The following is a 19,582-nucleotide window of genomic DNA, read 5'->3' as shown; positions in this document are numbered from 1 at the left end:
AATAGCAGCAAATCACATTAACATTTTTATTAAATTTGTTCCAACAAAATTTACATTTTAACAAGATTCAAATAATAAAAGTGCAGCAAGAAAATGTCAATAGGTATATAAATCCATGAGTATGCATAGCTAATCCCATGACATCATCTCAAATAGGAAAGATAAAAAATATTGGTGCTAACTATTCTCCCAATTTATAAAGTGTTCCCTCAAGTTACAATAGGAATTGGTTCCAGGACGACCATTGTACATTGAAGCCATTGTATGTTGGGGCCATAACTCTATGTAAACCTGGTAATTGGTTCTAAAGCCCCAAAATGTCATCCAAAAATAGGAAAAAGTGAGGATTAAAGAAAACTAAGTAGATAATTAATACAGATAAAGCAAATCCTTCCATATAAAAGTAAGAAAGATCTGCTGGGAGCTGTAATCACTGTCTATGTAGAGGACAGGAGCTTCTTCAGGGTCTTGTACAGTACACAGAGTGTGCCAAAAAAGTAACATGGAGCCACCCCCACTGGGAGCAGCTATCCCTGGCACAGGTAAAGAGTAGTACAGAACATGTAATACATCCCTGTACTGTAGGGGGCGCTACCAGACACCAGTCAGTGCATGCACTTCAGTAATACAGGGCTTTTACCAGTGAATGCCCATTCTGATTGGTCAGTTCTTCCTGCCATTGACACATTTCACAGATCTGGACTGTTGCATTTGTAGCATTTAATGTTGAGTCTGGTTTCAAGTTACACTGGTCCAGAAATGACCATTGTATGTTGAAACTATTGTATGTTGAGGCCCTTGTAAGTTGAAGCATCACTGTATATTAAATCAGTATGTACAAAGTCATCCCAAACATGAATTAACCCCATTATGCATTAGTGTGCACAAACACAATAGACACTCAAAAGATTTCAAGCAAATTAACATATATAGTGTATGACTGTTATGGATATGAATACAACATACATTTTATAAGCTATATTTGTTTTTTATGCCTTTAACTTCCTAAATTAATCACATTTCATACTTAAAGAGTACCTCTCATGATCGTGTTAAATTTTATAATCCCCCCAGTTCACTGCCCCCATCATGATAAACCCCCTCCTGCTTTTATTTTTATTATTTGTTAGTTTTCTACCTTGATATTGTTCTGTATTTTCTGCTCAGTATAAGTCAGATTCACAGACTGGGAAGCAGGTGTGACATCATCTGAAGGGGACAACTTCCTCCCTCACTCAGCTACACACAGCTAAGAGCAGTTTTGTGTGAGATGAGCTATGATTGGCTAAGGCTGCACACACGCCCCTCAACACTCCAGACTGCATGTCCTGATTTTGGACTTCTGCCAGGCCAGCAGGAGTCCAAAGTCTGTGCAAGAGATTGGGGGAAATGTGCTCTGGACAAGTAAGGAGACACCTAGTGGCAGCTTTTTTAATCACAAATAAAACATCAAATACAATCAAATAAAGTACATTAGAATGATTTTTTTTTATTTACCATAAGGAGTGCAATGGCAAAAATTAGTTTCAATGAGAGTGTCCATTTAACAGATTATTCTTTGAATTTACCATTTTTATAACACTAGAAGAGTTCATTGTAATGGAATTTTCTGTCTTTAGTTGAAGAGTCCAGACCCTTTTCACTGCTTCTAGGAGGTGTGTTTTATGGGCCAGGAATAACCTACAGGGTGTAGAATCTACGAAGGGCATCTTTTAGATTAAAGATTTTGATTAACATTTGCTGGGAGTCTTGCACCTCTGGAGGCTGTTGCTAGGATATTTTTTAAGATGTAGGCTTCCAGGTATACGCCCATGGGACACTAAAGACTGATCCATCCACATTTTTCATTTAAGATCCTGGGATGCTAAGTGTAAAACTGTATCAGGTAATTGGACATTTTTTCACTGCTTAGTACTGTATAGATAACTGTCTAGTATCTAATTAAACATTATTATCTTTCGCTGATTATCAATAATGTTTGTTATCTGTTAGGATATAATTCTGAATTCATAATGTTAATCAGTTGATCTTTGGGGTTCTTATGAATGGATTTGGGCTTCAGTAATTCTTATCAACCGGGAATCATTTTGAATCTTCAAATTATGCACTTTATTTCCGAACGGACTAAACGAAACCATTGAGAACACTCGCTGATTTAATAATTTTTGTGTTTTTATATCGCATCTTATTGATATTGTTTTTAGTTTATATTTTGACATGTTTCTTTATTCATCATATGCACTTTATGGACAGTGCAATATTTGAGGTCTACAGCCAGTGCACATTCGCACCTTAGTATATGGTGCACTTTTTTTGCTGTTGTGGGTTTGACCACTGGTTCACCTAGGACAGTGTAGGGTTACATTTTATGACAGTGTAGGGTTAAATTTTGCCACTTCCTGCTACTCCCCCATTGGATGATTGTTGTGACAATGAGGAGTTAATGTTCTGTGTTTGGTATGTATAAAAGTACTTCCTGTTCCCTTGTCCATATGCCTGATGAAGCGCACATGCACGAAACACGTTGCATACTGGGAATAAATGTTTTACCGCTTCTACCCTGTCTGGTCCTTTAGCGCCTGAACTCCACATTCCTTGGAGGTTTTTGCTTTGCATTGCTACACTGGTGGAACGGCAGCAGTGGACCACTGTCACATACTCTCACCCCAGTTGTGCTGGCCCATGCACAACTTGTTTTGGTAAGCGCTATTTTCCACCTAGTGTCTTACATTGATTTGGTGATATTACACCATGGAGCGCTCCTTCTTTGTCTTTTTCTAGTATCTAAATAAACATTATTATCTTTCGCTGATTATAAATAATGTTTGTTATCTGTTAGGATACAATTCTGAATACCTAATGTTAATAAGTTGATATTTGGGGTTCTTATAAATGGATTTGGGCTTCAGTAATTCTGCTACGTTAGTGCCTAATTTATCTTTGCGAGTATATTGAATTCAATTAACTTCTTAGGGACTCCGCCCATTTTCACCTTAAGGACTCAGCAGATTTTCGTTTTTACAATTTAGTTTTTTCCTCATTTCCTTCTAAAAATGACAATGCTTTCAACTATGCACTTACAGACCCATGCTATTTTTGCATCACCAATTGCATTTTGTAATGACATCACTAATTGTATAATATAACCTGCGGCGAAACAAACAAAAAATATTTGTGGGGGCTTTTTGGGGGCTCCCATTTTACGCAGTGCACTTTTTGGTAAAAATGACACTTTATCTTTATTCTGTAGTTCCCTATGGTTACAAGGATATCCAATTTATCTAGGTTTTATTTTAATACTTTAAAAAAAATTAGAAAATACATGAACAAAATTTATACGTTTAAAATTGGCATCTTCTGACCCCTATAACTTTTTTTTATTTTTCTGCATACGGGGCAGTATGAGGGCTCATTTTTTTTTTGCAACATTGTCTTTATCAGTACTTTTTGTTTTGATGAGACTTTTTAATCAATTTTTATTAATATTTTTATGTTATATGAAGTGACCAAAAATGCACAATTTTGGACTTTGGTATTTCCTCATCGACAGGTGAGAGTTTTCCAATAAAATTTCACCTTACTTGTCAATCTGACCATGTCATTTACATGATCCAGTGTCCCGATTGCTCATTGCAGTATATAGGATGCACAACCTGTCCGCTCCATCTCAGACTGAATCAGCATCGACAAAATCTGAAGAAGTTTTTACTCCACGGAGTTTCTAAACATGCCACTTTATCCCATCCGAATAGTACTAAGTCCATTTCAATTACACCTATTGATCATGTACCGGCATCAACTAATAACAGATTCGAACGATAGAAGAGACTCAAAATGTTCTGGATGTACAAGATGCATACATTATCTCCCTATGGTCTTAAAGGGGTTTGTAAAGTAATTTACAAATCTGCTTAACTTTCTGGCACCAGTTGATTTAAAAAAAAAAAAGTTTTCCACCGGAGTACCCCTTTAATGAGATGCGGGAAATCATCTCATGAACACTATCATTGACATTTGCCATAGTTTTCCAATACAATACGACTTCCCGCTGCTAATCATTCTATTGATTCTTCATACCTGTACACGGGATCACTCTTTTTCCTATTTCACAGCAGGTCGATTATACATGTCTCCGGCAATCCAGAACCTCGATAGGCTGTTCTATTCCTTGGACCCATCCACTGTATTACATCATCTCCACTGCACAGGTCTACATATACGCATCACTGTCTCCTTTTTTACGCATCATATTGCAACCACTCCATCAAGAGGCGTTTGACACATGCCCCGCCCCGAACTTAACCATGGTACTTCATTATTATTTGCATACATATATATTTTCATACAACATTGTTATTTAATTTTTTATTCTAAACAATGACTGGGTTTATTATGTTTTATATTTTTTTGAGTGTTTTACTAAGATGTTCTTTGTTCATATTTTTACTGGTTCCAGTTCCTTCATTCATTTGGATACCAGAAAGCAATTTCCAGTTGGCTTTTAATACTGTCTGTAACCCGCAGTGTCCATATGCCTGACGAAGAGCCTGGGCTTGAAACGCTTGTACTGTTGCATGTTTCATTGGAATAAATTGCCTTTTTATCTACACCTTATCTGAGAAGTCTGCACCAGTTTGATCTCCCAATTTTCCAGAGGTATTCCGTGCCTCAAATCTACTTTGGCACAATACAGTTCAGCTCGGTTGTAAACATGGTGAAGGATTTCATCACGTGCAGATCCGATTTTATTGTGCACGCGATTATTTGCCCCTGTCTGCTATTCTATATAGGTAAAACTACACACCCTTTGTTCCATAGTATACTCCATACGATCAGGGAAGGGATCCCCCCCCAATTCATTTTGTGCATGAAAGAAAAACATTGTGGCAAAGTGTCTGGAGTTCGTTTTCTAGGTTTGCAGCGAATTGAGAATTCAGAAAGCAGTTTGGATAGAAACATGCAACTTCTGCAGGCTGAAGCCAGGTGGATCATCCGGATGGGAGCCACTGGCAGATTAGGCCAGAATGACAGAAATGATCGGACATTGTTCCTCTGATATTGTGGTAGTTGTGTCTTTGTTTGTATGATATGTTATTTTTGGTTTGTGATATCGTATTGAGGATTACTTTGTATGTGCACTAAGGGTTAAGGAGTTGCACCACCCTCCTTTCCCATCATACCTTGATAAAGCGTCATAGTGACGTGAAACAAGCGCGTTGTTGGTATTGTGCATCCGCATCTGAATATCCCGCTGAAAGCAACAAAGCAGTAAGTTTTGCAAGAAGCGTTCTGGGTGCCGTGTCATCTATACTTCTCAAGGTACTGTGGTTATGTCTAACCTGTGAAGAATATCCTGTGGACTGCATTGAATCTGTGGTAGAGTGGTGCCAACTACATCTTCTATTGACTGTGGTATTTAAATATAATTTATGTTTATTCTGTTCCCATGACTGCCTCGTGGGGATAATACCTCATGATGTGATAAATGATTTGCACTTACATTATATGTAAATGATTCCTGGTTATTATATAAATACCTGTAGCTCCAGTGTAGAGATAGTCACCTGTCTGTGATAGAAGATTACACGATGGATTCCAGCTCCTATAAGCGCTATAATGTACATGGCTATGATTCAAGACAACATCTGGAGCACTACTTTTCAGATAAAAAAGAAATGGTCTTTGCAGAAGATACCTTAAAATTTCCTATTGAAAATCTCAAGAGAACCTTTGAAACGGGTAATGTATTTAGTATATATATATATATATATATATATCCATTTTGTTTTTACAAAGCCGTGGTCTTTAAGTGTAATAAAGAATGAAATAGGATAAATTTAAACAACAGCTGCAGATTTCCAATAAACTAAACTAATACAGTGCAAACAAAATGGCAATGTGTCAACCTTTCCAGTTGCTGGGTCTTGACTAAGAAGGCTCAAAATGTTATCATTATTTGTGTGCTAATATAAGTGTAAGAAAGATGTTTTATACATGCTACTGCTATTTTTGTTACACTTGGATGGTACATAAGATTAAAGAGGTGTTCCCACTTTTTAAGAAATGTAGTGAGCATGCTTGATAACATAATAAACATATATTCATTAGAGATGAGCGAACCAAATCCGAAGAACCTGAGTTCGGGCAGAGCTTTGCTAAAATAACATCAGCCACATTGCAGAAAGGAGGAGGAAGGATCATATGATCACAGAGTGGACCATAATGCCTTCCAAACAGCTTTCCCAGCCAATTGGGAGGCAATACAGGGTGATATCAAAGCCACTGTAAAAGCCATAGCTTCTGCAACCATTTTACAGATGGCAGGTGTTAGGTGAAGATCTCTATGAGGGACACTATGCAGTGAACAACACAGATTGGAGTAGGAACCACATATATAATAATTGTAATAACTGTAGTAGAGAAGCAAAGAGTCTTCTGCTTCTGTTCTGTCAGTCCAGAACTTTACATTAATTGTATAAAAGCAACAGGGTTTTGTGTCACTTTTTTTGCAAAAGTTTTTGAACTTTTCTAGTTCCACTGCCATTCTCCTGGAGCCAATCAAATAATGGGCAGGGTAACACAAACAGGGGTGTATATTAGGCTTATACGTCCCTCAGTGTACAACATACACACCCTCACACTGTTTAATCCCATCATTCTATATAGATAAAAACAACAAAATAGCGCTGGGTGGGACTTAGAAATATATATATATATATATATATATATATATATATAGGGGAATATGTAAAGCAGCTCATTACACAACCTTTTCAGGTAGTGTTCCCTGGTATCAGCTTAGCTCCTGTTAAGGAATATAAAAAGCTGAACGGGATATATGCCAAGCCAGACTACTCCCCAAAAGGGAAGTTTCGACCGATCTGCAGACAGCTGTTTCGGGGTTTTTGCCCCTCGTCAGTACAGAGCAGGGTGATCTGGCTTGGCTGTGGTGAGAGGCCTGAGGCTTTAAAAGGGGTCAGTACTTTCCTCAGGGAGAGGACACCTCTTCAGGTGTAACGGAGATTCAGGTTAGGCCATTTAGCACTCCGCAGGCATTCTGGGTAGGGGAATATGTAAAGCAGCTCATTACACAACCTTTTCAGGTAGTGTTCCCTGGTATCAGCTTAGCTCCTGTTAAGGAATATAAAAAGCTGAACGGGATATATGCCAAGCCAGACTACTCCCCAAAAGGGAAGTTTCGACCCATCTACAGACAGCTGTTTCTTTTTTTTTTTTTTTTTTTGATTGAAAGAGCTTTATTTTCCGTTCAGTCATTACAAGTCGTACAATAAATTACAGTCACACAAAGCATGATAGTACAATACACAGCAAAGGTTCCCTAAGCTATACATCGCACACCATGCTACTCTAACATTCAGCTCAATCCTGCAATAGAAAGGCACAAGAGATCAAACAAAAACCAAATAATACAATCTGTGATCGGGGTAGGGGTGTGGGCGACTATGTGGGGGTAGGGAGGGGGCGGATCACAGGGCCAAACTGTTGGGCTGTATCTTCAGGGAGACATGGGAGAAGGAGAGGGGTCTTCACTCCTCTTCTTCCTCATCAACGGCCGAGCTGTCCAAGATGGAATAGTCTCTAAGCAGGTTCTTGATGAACCTGCGGCAGTCCCGGACGGACATGTTTTCCCTGTTGATCACGAGGCGGTTCCTGGCAAGCCACACTGCGTCCTTAAAACAGTTCATAAGGCGCCAGGCCTCCTGGATGGCCTCCACGTCGTGGGTCCCAGGGAACAGGCCGTAAAGCACCGAATGGTACGATAGGCAGCTCCTGGGCACTGAGTCTCTGAGTTCATGTTCTAGGGCGTCCAACAGACCCTGTGCAAAGGGGCACTGCCAAAACACGTGGAAAGATGTTTCCTCCACGTAGGGGCAACGGGGGCAGTAGCGGGTCTTGCACAGGTTGCGGGCATGCATGAATGACCTGAGAGAAAGACCTCCCATGACGGCCATCCACGACAAGTCCTTGTGTCCATTGGTAAGCCGCTTTGAGGCCACATTGTTCCAAACTGTCTCTGCAGTGGCTGCGGGGAGTCCCGGAACCAGCTCGGTCGAGTCCTTAGCTCGGATGAGCTTGTGGATTGTCTTCGGCTTCCATAGGTCGGGTTTCAGTCCTTCCAGCTGGTGCTCCCTCACAAACCGGACAACATCCCCATAGAACCAGGGAGTGTTCCAGTTGTAAGGGATGGAGCTGTCCCACTTGTCCCAGCCCAGCTGTCTCCAGAGGGGCATGAGAAGCAAGCGAGACATGGACCTGCCCGCTGAGCCAGTCTTTTCAACAAGAGTCCGCTGCACCGTGACACATGCAAAGGAGGCCCTCAGCAGAGTGGGGATGTCGGGTATTCCCTTCCCACCCTTGCGGGGTTCCTTGTACATCACGGTCCTCTTGACTCTGTCCATTTTGCCCCAGACGAAGCCAAACACTGTCCGGGTGATGGCCTTGCAAACTGTGGTATGGGGAGGCCAGGCCTGTGCGGTATATTGGAGCACAGGCAAAACTTCACTCCGCAGGACAAGTGCCTTGCCTTCCATCGTGAGCTTTCTGGAGCTCCACAGTCCGATCTTCGAGTTTATCCTTCCTAGTCAGTCTTGCCAAGACTTAAGGGCCGCTCCTTCCTTCCCGAACCAGACTCCAAGAATTTGAATGAAGTCCGGCTTAACCGTAAAGGGGAAGGGGGCGGAAGAAGCCAGGTGCCCCTGAAGCTCTGCCGAAGTCCTCGCAGGTCTGGACGAGTGCAGTCACCGAACGCTGGTCAGCGCAGAAGACGGTCACGTCGTCCATGTAGAGCGAGCACTTGACCTCGTGGCGATCTGGTCCTGGTGCGGTGATCCCTCTGATCTCTCCATTCTGCCGGATAGTCTCAGCGAAGAGCTCTATAACACAAACAAAAAGGAGAGGTGAAAGAGGGCAGCCTTGTCTAACCCCTGAAAGAATAGAAAAGGGGTCAGTCTTCCAGCCGTTCACCAACACCGTGCTGTAAATGTCCAAATACATAACGTTAACAAAAGAGCAAAACATCTTCCCCAGACCCAGCCTGCGCAAAACCCTGTCCATGAATGCGTGGGAGACACGGTCGAACACCTTCTCCTGATCTAAGCTGACCAGGGCGGCGCGGCCCCCGCGGTCCTGGATGTAATGGACCGTGTCTCTCACAAGGGCAAGGCTGTCAGCAATCCTGCGGCCAGGAATGCTGCAGGTCTGGTCCGGATGGACGATCTGCCCCATGACAGGTTTCAGCCTGTTGGCCAGCACCTTGGCGAGGATCTTGTAGTCCACGTTCAGGAGAGAGATGGGACGCCAGTTTTTCAGGTCACATCTCTCCCCCTTCCGCTTATACAAGATCGTGATCATCCCTTCCCTCAACGACGGAGGCATTCTGCCCCCCACCACCATCTCCTCGTACACCTCCAACAGGTCCGGACAGATCAGGTCACCCAGCGCTACGTAGAGCTCGGCCGGGAGACCGTCACTGCCCGGGGTCCTGCCGGGCTTAAAGGATTTAGCGGCAGAGAGCAGCTCCCCCACCGTCAAGGGATCGTCCATAGCCGCCGCACCTGCGGGATCAACAACGTTAGTGACACCTGACAGGAACCTCTCGGCGGCTTCGGGGTCGGATGACTTGGGGGCGTAGAGGTTGCTGTAGAAGTCGTGGACGACCCCCATCACTTCCTCCTTGCCGCTCCTCATGTGTCCGGTCTCATCTCGTAGCTCAGCCAGGGGCGTGTGGCCGGCATGGAGCTTCCTGAAAAAGAAAGAGTTACATTTCTCACCCTTCTCCAGGTTCTCCACCTTGGAACGAAAGACGATTCGCTTGGATTCCTCCTCAAAGTGCCTTTTCAAGCTCTTTTTGGTCTCCTCCAGCTCCTCCCTGACGTCCCAGCCACACTGGAGCAGGTCCTGCAGGGACCGCAGCTCGCGCTGCAGTTTCCTCAAGTCCCACTTCTTCGCACACGCCTGTTGTCTGCCTTTTGCCTGAAAGAAACAACGGAATTCGACTTTAACATATTCCCACCAATCGCTGATGCACTTGAACAGACATTTGTCATTTCGCCATACAAGGTACGCATCCCTAAGTTCCTCCATGACCTCCTTCTGCTCCAACAGGGCACAATTCAACTTCCAGGAGCCTGGGCCAGGTGGGAATCCATGGCCCAGAGTCCCCCGGAATCGAATGGCCCTGTGGTCAGAGAAGAAGCAGGGGACCATAGAGTACGACACCTTTCTGACTGCTCTCGAAGTGAAGATGAAGTCTATCCGAGAACGGAGCGAGCCATCGGGGCGGCTCCACGTATAGTTTACGGAGCCGTTCCCGATGGACCCAACAACGTCCTGCAAGGATGCCTCCATCACCATCTCAATCAGCAGTTTAGACGTCACGTCCAGGTTGGCGGATGTGCCAGAACTGCGCCCGTCCACCTCAATGGGGCAGTTGAAGTCACCACCCAACACTACTGCCACTACCACACTACTAGTGGTGGCGAGTTCAGCCCGCAGGGCCTGGAGAACCTCCAGTCGGACATCCCTCTCAGGGGAGGCATACACGTTGATGAGCCGCACGGGCTCACCCGCCCAGGAACCGTCTGCGACAAGAAGTCTGCCACAGACGAGCTCCCGGACGGAATCAAGTGCAAAGTTACCTCCCCTGATCAGGATGGCCACCCCCGCAGACCTATTGTCGCCCCCACCAGACCAGTAGGAAGGGCCGTGAGGCCACTGCCTGGCCAGATGGTTGTAAGACCTAGAAGCAGACAAAGCACATTTCTGCAACATGTAAACATCACACCTCTGGGAATCTAAGAACGTAAGAACAGTCTGAAATCTAAACCAAGCTCTAATACTCCTCACATTAATGCAGAAGATGTTGAGATCAGCCATGGGAATAAAAAGAGAGGTTAGTTCTGATACTAGTTACCAGTCTGGTCGGACGGGTCCTCTTCTCTGGCGCCTGTCGGCTCCTGTGGCTTCTCGTAGCGCCCTTCCAAGAACTCGTCGTAGACCGTGTTGGACGGAGTGTCCAGGATTTTCTTGACCTCTGGGTCCTGCAGCAGCTCCTCCATAGATTGAGCTTGGACTGGCTCTGCTTGGACCTGCTCCGCTTGGGCCTGCTCCATCACCTCCTCTCCTTCTGAAGCTTCAAGGCTCTCACAGACCTGCTCCATCTCCTCCTCCTCATCTGAAGCTTGAGGGGTCTCGCAGGTCTCGATTATCTTTCTTTTGTGGGACTCTTCTGATGCGTTGTCCCTTCCTTTCCTCTTCCTCTGTATGGTACCTGGGGGAGGAATCACAGGAAAGTCCTCCGAAGGGCGGGCACCAGCAGCTGGAGGGGGGTTAGGTGCTGCTGGGCCAGGAGAGAAAGGAGGCTGGGTGGGGCGGGGGGCAGGAGAGAGTGCCCGGGCAGGGGAGGACGGGGCAGGGGAGGACGGGGCAGGGGTGGGCCGGGCAGGGGAGGACGGGGCAGGGGTGGGCCGGGCAGGGGAGGACGGGGCAGGGGTGGGCCGGGGTGGGGTACGGGGGACAGGGGTGGGACGGGATGGGGCAGGAGGGGCAGGGGTGGGAGGGGATGGGGCAGGGGTGGGACGGGATGGGGCAGGGGTGGGGCGGGATGGGGCAGGGGTGGGGCGGGGTGGGGCAGGAGATGGGGCGGGAGGGGCAGGGGATGGGGCGGGAGGGGCAGGGGATGGGGCGGGAGGGGCAGGGGAGGGGCAGGACAGGGCAGGGGTGGTGGCTTTCGCCTTCTTACCCTCCTTGGTCGGCTTGGCCATCCGTGGTGTTGGCTCCGGAGCTGGGGCTGGCTTCGGTGCTCTCGCTACCACAGATGCCCATGTTCTCTCCCTCTGGGGGCAGTCCTTGTAGCTGTGGGCTGCCAGTCGGCAGAGGTTGCAGGTCTTGCTCTTGGGGCAGTCCTTGGTCGTGTGACCTGTCACACGGCAATACCTGCAGGCATCCTCCGTACAGTCCTTGCCCTCGTGGCCCATCTTGCCACATCTCCTGCAGGTCTGCGGCATGTCCGGGTAGAAGATAAGTCCTGTGGAGTTGCCCAAGGAAAATGTCGCTGGCAGGTGCTGTAGTCCGTCTGGAGAAGCAGGGTTCTTGTTGAGTCTGACGACCACAGACCACTTGCAGGTCCAGTATCCGAGTGAGTTCAGGATGCGGGTGGGCTCCCTCACCACGGTGCAGAAGCGCTTCAGGAAGGTCGAGATGTCCGTGCCTGGGGTGTGTGGGTTCCGCATTGAGACCGTCACCCGCCTCTCCTCTCTTTGAATAAGGCAGTTGCCCACAAAGCGAGAGAAAGGGGATTCGGGACTCGCCGCTTTCACCACCTCCCAGTATCTTCTACAGGTCCCAATGGTGGCAAAGGTGATGTAGAAGATTCCCGAAAAGAAGGTTGCTATTCCCAGGGTGTCAGCCGTGGGGAAGCCTTGATCCGCCAGCATCTTCTTGCAGAACACGTCGTGGGACATGTCTGGCACCCTTCCGTCCACGGGCTTGAGCTTCAAGGCAACAGTCTGCCTCATCCAGGGCTCCAGGGTTGGAGCTTCCAGGTTAGGAATTCTGCCTTGCTGTGGTTGGGGCTGGACCTCCAGGCCTTGCCCTGCAGCCTCCTGGGTGGACTTGCTGGTTGAGGCCATGGCTTCTTCCAGCAGGCTCTTTTCCGCTTCCTTGCTTGCTTGTGGAGAGAGGCTTCGCAAAGTCTTCTTTCCCGGGTGGGAGGAGCTATGCAGATCCGGTCCCGGTGGGAGGAGCTATGCAAATCCTTCTCCAGAGGCAGCGAGTTTCTTCGAAAAGATTCTGCGCCGCCTTCCTCTTCGCCGCTGTTCCGGAATTCACCGCCGATTCCCTTCTTCCAGGTTCTTCGTCGGCTTCTTCCGGAGCTGCAGTCTTCAAGATCTTCTCCTTCTTCAGATGTTCCGAGGCAGGCAGGAGACGATCTTCAGGTGGTATGCTCTAGAGAAATGCGGTTCTAATAAGAACGAAAAGTACTGCAATCGTACTACGCAAAATCTCTACCACAATGCTTGGAGTTCTTCAGACCGTAGCGATCATGGTATCTCCCCTGCCAGGTAAGTTTCGAACCATCTGTAGACAGCTGTTTCGGGGTTTTTGCCCCTCGTCAGTACAGAGCAGGGTGTAGTCTGGCTTGGCATATATCCCGTTCAGCTTTTTATATTCCTTAACAGGAGCTAAGCTGATACCAGGGAACACTACCTGAAAAGGTTGTGTAATGAGCTGCTTTACATATTCCCCTACCCAGAATGCCTGCGGAGTGCTAAATGGCCTAACCTGAATCTCTGTTACACCTGAAGAGGTGTCCTCTCCCTGAGGAAAGTACTGACCCCTTTTAAAGCCTCAGGCCTCTCACCACAGCCAAGCCAGATCACCCTGCTCTGTACTGACGAGGGGCAAAAACCCCGAAACAGCTGTCTGCAAATGGGTCGAAACTTCCCTTTTGGGGAGTAGTCTGGCTTGGCATATATCCCGTTCAGCTTTTTATATTCCTTAACAGGAGCTAAGCTGATACCAGGGAACACTACCTGAAAAGGTTGTGTAATGAGCTGCTTTACATATTCCCCTACCCAGAATGCCTGCGGAGTGCTAAATGGCCTAACCTGAATCTCCGTTACACCTGAAGAGGTGTCCTCTCCCTGAGGAAAGTACTGACCCCTTTTATATATATATATATATATATATATATATATATATATATATAAAGGGCAGTGGTAAAAGAAGCGTACCTGCGGTTAATGAGGTAGATAACAGGAAAAGGTAACAGGTCTACCTCATTAACCTCAGGTACGCTTCTATTACCACTGCATTATGTATATATATATATATATATATATATGTATATATATATATATATATATATATATATATATATATATATATATTTCTAAGTCCCACCCAGCGTTATTTTGTTGTTTTTATCTATATAGTATACTGCCATTTTTTTGTATGAGATACAGGGACTCATACTCACAGAATACAGCTGCAGGGTGGGAACATCATAGAATAATTACAGTATTTGCACTAGTGTTATAAACCTTATTTATAATCTAATCCCATCATTCACCTGATAGTTGACAAATTACTAAAATTAAGTTTACACTCCTCTGTCTGATTTCCTGAGTTGTCACAGGCTCAAAAACTGAAGCTGCAGTTTTCCAAAAAAAAGCTAGCAAGTGGAAACACAGCATAAAGGTCACAAGCTCATCTGAAGAAATAAATATAAGGCATGATACATGTCATCAATAACTAGAGGTGTTGTTCACCTGTTGCAACCACAACCCATGGATCTGGATGTAGAAGAAGATACTAAACATGGAAAAAGACAAACATACTTAAGAAATGATACATAAGGTTTTAAGAAGTTTTAAATCAGTGCAATCAAATATTACCACATTATACAGGATAACTTATGCAGTTTTTTTATTTTAATTTTTGATATTTAGATAATAATGTTTGAAATTTTTGTTAAAGCAATAATTACATTATGTATCAGCACACTAACATATTAGATCACTAAATACTTTGAAATACATTTTTCTTTAGGTCATATAAAAGGAGATGTCCTTATTGACCTAAGCACTGGCTCCTGTGTTCACCAACTCTATGCCGCCTGTGAGTTTTTCAGAGACATCATAGTCCTGAAGGTCAGTGACAGATGCATCCTGGAGCTGAAGAGATATCTGGACTCACGTACAGGAGCATTTGACTGGGGACATGCCATAAAACTTCATGGAGAGATACAAGGAAACAGGTGAAGATTTTGTTTCAATTATTGGGGAAATCTATTGTTATTGTTTCTAATATACAAGAGATATAAAGTAGTATATTTTCCACTTATTTTATTGGTGAAATGGTAGCCTATCCATAGGATCAGGATAATAATTGGTAGAAAATAAGCATGACATTAAACCAACGATGGTTCAATTCAAGTCTTTATACCACTATAAGCCCATAATCTAGAGCTGACTAAAGAACTTTCATGCTGATGTCGACTGTGGGACAAGCAATTTCCTAATTTTTCCTATTTCTTACAGTGACCAGTTACAGGACAAAGAAGGAAAATTGAGATCAGTGATTCCACATGTTGTGAAATATGACTTTGAAAAAAAAAATATTACAGATCCGATAGTCTTACCATTAGCCGATTGTATCATCAGCGCTTGGCTCCTCGATACTGTTTGCAAAGACCAAGATGATTACATCAGATATCTCAGAAAGTTCTCAGGGATGCTGAAACCTGGAGGACACCTCATATTAATTGGGGCTCTTGGCACAACATATTTAACAGTCGGGAAAGAAAGGTTCCATGCTTTCACATATGATGAGGATTTTGTCAGGAAGACTCTAGCTGCGGAAGGTTTTGTTATAGATAACTTTAAGGCTAGGAAAACTACAGCTATGAGTGACCTTATTGACTATAAGTTCACCATATTCATTGTAGCTCACAAGGAGAAGTAAGTCTAAAAAGAAAGTAACAAGTTAAATTTGCATGTCAACAGGTAATATGTATTGCTTTAAAACAGGGTGTAATAATCAAAGCAGTTTTTACTATGATCATGTAGAGAATTCTATTAATTTGCTTAATCAAATGGACAAATTATTTCCATAAACCCTATTAGTTAGTTCTGAGTTGATAGAGTCCTATGTTAAAGCATAGAGTTAGAAACAATGTTTCTTGCTCTGGAGGACCTGCTCAGTTCAGCATTACACAAACAACCCCATCATTCATATAGACACTGTGTAACACTTAAAGGGGTATTTCAGCACTTAAAAAGTTTTAGGGAATATGTCTGATTATGGGGGCGTTAGAGTGCTGGGACCCCCGAGATCTTCAGAATGGGGTCCTGGGAGTTGCTATGTTGTAATGCGATCCATGCTTGTTTATGAGAGTGCCAGAGATACCCATGTACAGTGCACGATCCCAGTGGTCGGCCCCCATGTGGTCAGACATGTATCCCCCATCCTGTAGATAGATTTTTTTTTTAATTGAAAATAACTTTATTAGCAATCAATTATCATAAACATACATTCCTACAATGTACTGCGACACAGTGCAGGCTAGGAAGTAGCACACATTAAATGAATGCAATTATTATAAAAAGCATGGCAGTACAACATACAGAGCAGGTGTCTACATGCTATACATAAAAAAAAAAAAACACCACCAATACTCTTATTAGGGAAGGCAATCAACTGCAATAAACCAGTGCCAACAAGGCACAAAAAGCACGTTACCCCTAATAATAAAACATAACTTTTATTTAATATTTGTTAAGATAGATGTGGATTAAAAATACCTATATTGTCACGGTCTTATGAAGTTCATAAAGTGACACAGTGTGAGATTTATTAGGAAGACTGTTTAACACCCAATACTAGGGCCAATGCCACCAACACTGTCATATAATTAGAGCATGTATTATCTTAGCCTTAGGCTGCAGTCCATTAGGCTGTGAACCGTGACACCAATGACAATTTTAAAAGCAAACAGACACTGCCACCTAACTAGTTTCACTCAAAATACATGAGCTTCATCAGAGGTTCAGTCCCTTGCCTGCACCTCTGAAGAAGCTCATGTATTTGAGTGAAGCTAGTTTGGTGGGAATGTCTGTTTGCTTTTAAAATTCTCATTGGTGTCACAGTTCACAGCCTAATGGACTGCAGCCTAAGGCTAAGATAATACATACTCTGATTATATGACATTATATGGCATTGGCCCTAGTATTGGGTGTTACATTTTCTTCCTAATACATCCCACACTGTGTCACTTTCTGAACTTCATAAGACTGTGACAATATAGGTATTTTTAATCCATGTCTATCTTAACATATATTAAATAAAAGTTACATTTTATAATTAGGGGTAACAGGCTTTTTGTGCCTTGTTGGCACTGGTTTATTACATGCTATACATCACACCACATGCTTCACTAACATTCCATTACACATTATGAAAAAAGGCAAACAATAAAATATTACAGACAGTGATTGGGCAAGGGTGTTGGAAAAGAAGGGGTTTGCAAAGGGAGATCACAGGCCTCAAGCTTTATCAAGAGACAAAACACATGAGGGAAAGTGGGAAGGAAAGGTATGTTAATGCTCTTCTTCCTCCATGTCTGAACAGTCCCTGATGGAATAGTTTCTGACCATTGCAGACCAGCCTGTAGGAGTCCTGGATGGATATCATCTCCGAGTTTATATTAAGGAGTTTTCTGGCAAACCACAAAGCGTCCATATACACAGTTCATAAGGTGCCAGGCCTTGTGGATAGCCCCAACTATCTAGGAAATAGTCCGTAAAGGCACCAAGCAATGCGATAGGCTACTCTTAGGAAAAGTCTCTGTGTTCATATTCCAAGGCAGTTAGCAGCAGGGCCCGGACAATAGATGATATATTTTTAAGTGCTGGAAAGCCCCTTTAATATCCCTTTTGGCAATTCTAAAGGGAAATTGAACACTTGCTGGTAGGTCTTCCCATAAATAAAGCTAATTCCTGTGGGAACACTTTGCTATCAACACAATCTCAAGAGACTCTAGCAATAAGAAAGAATTATTTTAATCGCAGAACCTAGTTAACTATCTGATTTAAGTGACAATATTATTAATGCCATCAAAAGTGTTGTGTATCATCTATCCCAGGTGATATATTTTAATTATTTTCCTTTAAGGATATTTTATTACAATAAGATATATTGGGGAAACTCACTGTTTATGACACCTTACCTTGAAATGAGATGTAGTGCTGAGACTTAGCTTGATAATATTGGAAATTATGATGGCCTGATGTATTAGAATCAGTTTCTTTTTTGCTCTTATTCTGCTTTCTACTTGCTTTATATTAACTGTGTAATAAAGTGAAGAATATTACATTTATCTGTTTGTGCCCTTTACTAGATTGGGATCTTTAACATGTACTTGATCTATAGATTTTACAAACCATAATGTTTAAGAAATAATCATATTTTTCAGTGGGATGTTCAATATGTCTACTACTACATAGAGCAGTAACCAAAATTTTACAGATATATACTTTTGACCAAAATCTGACACAATCTTTTATGCCATCAAGGTGGACAATCAACTGATTTTACAAATATTTTGAATATGTTGATATATATTCGTAATGATGAAAATTTTTTATTCAAATGTATGCTAATATTTATGCATATGCAAATTTGGCAAACATAAGATGAATACTTGTCCATATATTTGCGAATTATCACAAAATTGAATATGGCCCCTGACTCTCATCACTAATGATTTTCTAGTTTAATTGTTAGTCAGCTCCCCCCCCCCCCCCCAAAAAAAAAAAGTGCTGAACAGTGCAAAGCTGTATGATTGCAATATATATATATATATATATATATATATATGGAAAGTGCCATAAACACAGCAAGTGACACGGATCGGCCCTATTAACACAGTTTTCATGAATATTATTGGTATCCTCAAATACGTATTATATCTTTCTGTTTGGGACATAGCAGCGCACTAAAAATCTTCTGAATTCCGTGTGCATTGGCCTTTAAAGCTCTTGTACGTTTGCATTTTTGGGTTAATAAAGCTTGCCTTCTACCTACCTGGTTGTAAAAAAACTAACCTCCAAAACGTATGTTTGGTAAAAAAATTGTTGGACATGGTAGAGGACAGAAGACCCCTGCCATGTTCATTGCCAGTAAAAATATTTTTGCCAGTATCAGCACCAACACTTGTAGCGGCAAGAGCAGCCAGGTGTCATGTTTTAGTAGTAGCAGCCGCGTCAGCCATCCCAACTTCTCACTGCCCAACAGAAGTTCTGTGGTTTCCACGGATGATCCAGCTTTTTTGGACTGGATGAGTCATCGATATTCTGATGAGGAGACAAAGGACTCTGACAATATGATGGTGAGCCACCTGTCAGTGGATTCCTCCTCGTCTACAGTCACATGGCGCAGGAAAAATGTCCATCCTAAACACTGTATTCCCTCATCTCTGTCTGTGCCCCCCCCCTACTGCTACACAGGAGGATAACACTAGCCACAAAGAGGAGTTGTGTGAGGAGAGTTAAGCTTTGGAGTGTGTTGCAGAGGTGCTGGAGGTGGAATCAGTGGCTGAGCATAGCACAAGCAGGACTGGTGGTGGTAGGCATGGTGGAGATACTGTAAGGCATCATGGTGATTATGCTAAGAGAGCAAGGAGCCCAAGAAGTTCATGCAGAAAGGAGTGGTATGGACGATGAGGAGTTTGATATTGAGGATGATGTTGTGTTGGAGAGTATGTGGGAACCAGTTGAGGAGGAGCTGACGTGTTCAGATCAGGAGGGTAATGGCAATGTCAGCAAATAAGAGCATAGCCAAGGTAGGGGGAGAAAACCTGTGAGACGTAACAGATGTAACCTTCCAAAGGAGGGGCACAGTCAGAGGGTGCAGTCTCTATCCAATATTCTTCTGTGTAGAACTTATTTTCTACCTTATTAGATGCAGACAACATGGCACTATGTCATCTTCGCAAACAGAAATAAAGCCATGGTCCGGGTCCGAGTGTAGGAACTAAATCTCTATGTAGGCATATAGAGCA

At 43.6% G+C, this 19,582-nt stretch overlaps 1 protein-coding gene across 1 annotated transcript; it reads left to right on the top strand.

Moving 5' to 3' along the window:
• The first annotated feature begins 5,588 nt into the window (after positions 1-5,588).
• LOC130294113 (indolethylamine N-methyltransferase-like) lies at positions 5,589-15,486 on the top strand. Its single transcript, XM_056543569.1, has 3 exons — positions 5,589-5,739; positions 14,572-14,779; positions 15,063-15,486. The coding sequence occupies exons 1-3, from the start codon at positions 5,589-5,591 to the stop codon at positions 15,484-15,486; spliced, it is 783 nt and encodes a 260-aa protein (XP_056399544.1).
• Positions 15,487-19,582: the final 4,096 nt, after the last annotated feature.

This window comes from Hyla sarda, chromosome 10 (genome assembly GCF_029499605.1).
Source record: "Hyla sarda isolate aHylSar1 chromosome 10, aHylSar1.hap1, whole genome shotgun sequence".
In the NCBI taxonomy this organism is placed as follows: Eukaryota; Metazoa; Chordata; class Amphibia; order Anura; family Hylidae; genus Hyla; species Hyla sarda.
Note: the sequence above shows the minus strand (reverse complement) of the source record. Positions and strands in the feature narration are given on the sequence as shown.